The sequence below is a fragment of the Octopus bimaculoides genome, chromosome 8 (genome assembly GCF_001194135.2).
Source record: "Octopus bimaculoides isolate UCB-OBI-ISO-001 chromosome 8, ASM119413v2, whole genome shotgun sequence".
Classification (NCBI taxonomy): Eukaryota; Metazoa; Mollusca; class Cephalopoda; order Octopoda; family Octopodidae; genus Octopus; species Octopus bimaculoides.
The window spans coordinates 8,294,629-8,298,656 of NC_068988.1; the positions used below are offsets into that span (position 1 = coordinate 8,294,629).

A 4,028-nucleotide genomic window follows, 5' to 3' on the forward strand; every position below is an offset into this window, starting at 1 on the left:
TATATATATATATATATATATATATATATATATATATATATATATATATATGTATATATATATATGTATGTATGTATGTTTGTATATATGTTTATATATATACACTAAACGTAAAAGTATATGTATAAAAATGTAATTATTATATATACATGTAGTAAATATACTAATATGTGTATGTGTATATATATATATGTGTATGTATATATATATATATGCATAAAATTATTCATTTCATATATACATATGCATTATATGTGTGTGTGTGTGTGTGTGTGTACATATGCATTATTTATATATATATATATATATATATATATACACACACACACTTATACTAGCAAAGTCCCTGGGGTTTATGTATAACTAGGGATAAATCATACAAACACAACGTATGTATAAGATTAAGACTGCAACATTATGTTATGTGTAGAAACATAGAACTTAACCTACAACAAAGAATAATAACACTAATTCACTAACAGAGAATATTTGTGTGTAAAATCAATATGGCGAACTCTCTTGTTGTTGCCTTTTTACCTTTTCATTTAATTTCATCTAAATTCTACGATAGTATTTTAATAGTTTCAATTCTAGCAGTTACCTTCAGATAAACTTCTTTCAAATATAATTTTCTAAAATACACTGTCAGGGCAAGTTTGTTAGATTTTGGATACATGCTCTCCTTCAATTCCTCTGAAGTGAAGGAGGCAGTTTTTCTCTCTTTCCTGAAGAAGAACTTATGTTTGAAATACTACTAACTTGAGTAATTTTCCTTTTATAGAAATAAATATATACTTTACTGACACAGACCACCGCCAGGTCCATTGTATTCTCTCACAGGTATAGATAGATAGAGAGAGAGGGGAGAGGGGGAGGGGGTAAAGGAATGTTGACTGTATTATCTGTTAATGTAGCTATAGCGACTTACCAGAAACGTTTCTGGATGGCAATAGAGAACTAAGCTGAGTGTATTATTGAGAGAAGGGAATTGTTGTGATTATTGTTGTTGTTGTGTAACCCTAGGTTAGCCCTGAGCTGGACAATCTTTGCTTTCAAAGCGTTTCAAACCATAACCACCAGCTCTTTAATTAGATTTACTTCGGAAATATTATACTCCGAACCATATTACACAATGTGTCAATGTATCTGGCAATCCGGAAGTAAGATGTGCTTTAAAGAAGATTTCAATGTTAATTAAAGCAGATTTAACAATAATGTAAAGGTGCCCTTCTGCTTGCAGACGGTTATTCGTAACATGCGATCAAATTCGGTAACCCGTTTCAATCGGATCTGTTTAAAGTGGGAGCTAGAGAAAAACGCTAGAGAAAGAGAGTTAGAGATGAACAAAAACAATTAAAATTTTGGGGAAAACAATAGATCATATTGTTTTTTAAACAATATGATTTGAAATCCGAGATAATGGAGGTGGTTCTGTCTGCGTCAGCAACAATGGCACTAATTTCAAAAGAGATTCCGGGAGTGAATAATTTGATGTCAGTCTTTTACACTCTTCGGTAGAAATTAAACAGAAATCACTCTTATGTAGGTAAAATATATGTATGTATTTATGTGTATGTCTGTAAGTATATTTGCATATATGTATGTATTTACGTATGTGTGTATGCATCATGTATGTATGTATGCATGAATGAATGTGTGAGTGTATATGAAATAATATAACACTGTAGCGCATTGTTGTTGCTGTTGGTGGTGGTGGTCGTCGTCGTCGTCGTCGTGCTGGTGGTGGTGGTGGTGGTCGTGCTGATGGTGGTGTTCAGTATCCAGCTGCACGCTGATTAAACAGATCTATGATTAAAGGGGTTTTTTTGTGGTATGTGTTGTGAGGGTCTTTTTCAGATAAGTTGAAAGAATTTGATTTGCAACTTTTAGCAAATCAAACGAGATACTTCTTAACTTTTTTTTTTACTTTTTTTGCGTATTCATAGGAATAATACATCGTCAGAAAACAGTGGAAATCAACAAAACACTGACCTACATATTCATTCTTACTACGTTCCGGCAGATATGAACGTGATTATACCAATCGCTTCTGAATTTCGTCTACATGCACTCACAACACATTGAGTGCATTTGGAATTGCACATTACCACAAAGGAAACATCGTTCTCCAATAACGAAATACACCAGCGATTAGCATATTCAAGTTCGAATCCGCCAGAATGAATATGTATTTTATTGTCTTTATATGAATTTTTCGTCCTTACGAGAGATTGGGAGCGGGGAATGAACTGAGGAAAAGTGTTGGGAGTTTGTGAAAAAGGGAATTGGAGAAGAAAGAATGGGAGGTTAATGTTTAATGTGATTAATGAATAAGTGAGGCTGGCAGTAATAAAAATATGAACAAAAAGGAAAAAAAGGAAAGAAGTAGATATTTTCAATGATAACACAAATAGACAAAGAAAACAGGAAATGGTGTTCTAGAGACTGTTCTGGGAAGTCATTTGAAGATATACGAGAAATCTAGGTGGGAGATGGGGAGAGAGAGAGAGAGAGAGATGGGTAGATAGATATATAGAGAGAAAGAGATGGGTTGGCTGGTAGATATAGAGATAGGTAGACAGACGGACAGATAACTTGACAGATAGACAGGCTGACAGACAGACAGACAGACAGACAGATAAATAGAATAGATAAGATGATTTGAAAGAAAGTGATTTTTTTATTAAAAAATGAAGGAGAAATAAAGGGTATATATAATCGTAGACAAAGAACTGAGGTCGCTAATGTTTAGAAAAACGACAATAATTTTGTTTTTTTCGGTTTGTGTTTCTAATTCCAGCCAAAGCGTTTGTACTTAAAATATTAATTTCTTAGCTACGCAGTTTACCATCTTTACTGACGAGCAGTTAGTTCTACCCGAAATATTAGACATTTTCATTCCTCACCCGTTTCCTCAGATTAACTAAAAGAAAAAGCGTAAGTTAGTGTTTAATACATTTAATGTGTTGTTGGCACTCCGTCGCTTACGAAGTCGAGGGTTCCCGTTGATCCGATCAACGGAACAGCCTGCTCGAAGAAATTAACGTGCAAGTGGCTGAGCACTCCACAGACACGTGTACCCTTAACGTAGTTCTCGGGGATATTCAGTGTGACACAGTGTGACAAAGCTGACCCTTTGAATTACAGGCACAACAGAAACAGGAAGTAAGAGTGAGAGAAAGTTGTGGTGGAAGAGTACAGCAGGGTTCGCCACCATCCCCTGCCGGAGCCTCGTGGAGCTTTAGGTGTTTTTGCTCAATAAACACTCACAACGCCCGGTCTGGGAATCGAAACCGCGATCCTATGACCGCGAGTCCGCTGCCCTAACCACTGGGCCATTGCGCCTCCACACATTTAATGTGTGAGCTGTTAAAAAGCTAACCAGATTGGTTTTACAGTTGGGAGGATTTTAACCCTAGGCCTGCTCAATCAAGGCTAAAATTCAGCTAAAATACAATCGTCATCACCACACACATTCATCATCATCATCAACATCATTATCAGTACCATCATCGTCATTAATTTCTCTTCTCTCCTTCTCTCTCTTTCTTTTTCTATCCCTCTGTCTATCTCTTCCGCATTTGTTTTTCTTTCTCTCTCTATCTCTCCCTCTTTATCTTCTTAGGTTCAATAGAAGAAGGTTACCATGACAGTAATCCGTACCACAATTCCTTGCACGCAGCTGATGTTACCCAGGCAATGCATTGCTACCTGAGAGAGAAAGAGGTAAAACTACACACACACACACACACACACACACACAGAGTTGGCCAAAAGTCACCCGACAGTAAATCAAAATTCCATAATACTTCATATTCAATTTTATTTATTCAATCCAATTATGGATGTTTAATAATTGAATTCTGTGAGTTAAAATCACCGTTTTTGTTTTGTTTTGTTTTTTTCAACATTTGTCTATTTATTAGCGAAGTCAAATATAAAATACTTTTTTGTTTTAATCTTGGAATTAAAGGTTTTGATTTACTGTCAGGTGACTTTTGGCCAACATTGTATATATTGAGTTGGTG

At 35.3% G+C, this 4,028-nt stretch overlaps 1 protein-coding gene across 2 annotated transcripts in view; it reads left to right on the forward strand.

Annotated features, from left to right (window-relative positions):
* Positions 1 to 4,028, forward strand: part of LOC106872159 (high affinity cAMP-specific 3',5'-cyclic phosphodiesterase 7A) — a 126,240-nt gene that overhangs the window by 102,705 nt on the left and 19,507 nt on the right. For both annotated transcript variants that reach the window (XM_052969929.1, XM_052969930.1), the window contains one exon: positions 3,626 to 3,726. In XM_052969929.1, the coding sequence (XP_052825889.1) occupies positions 3,626 to 3,726 (101 nt within the window). The remainder of the gene's footprint in view (positions 1 to 3,625; positions 3,727 to 4,028) is intronic.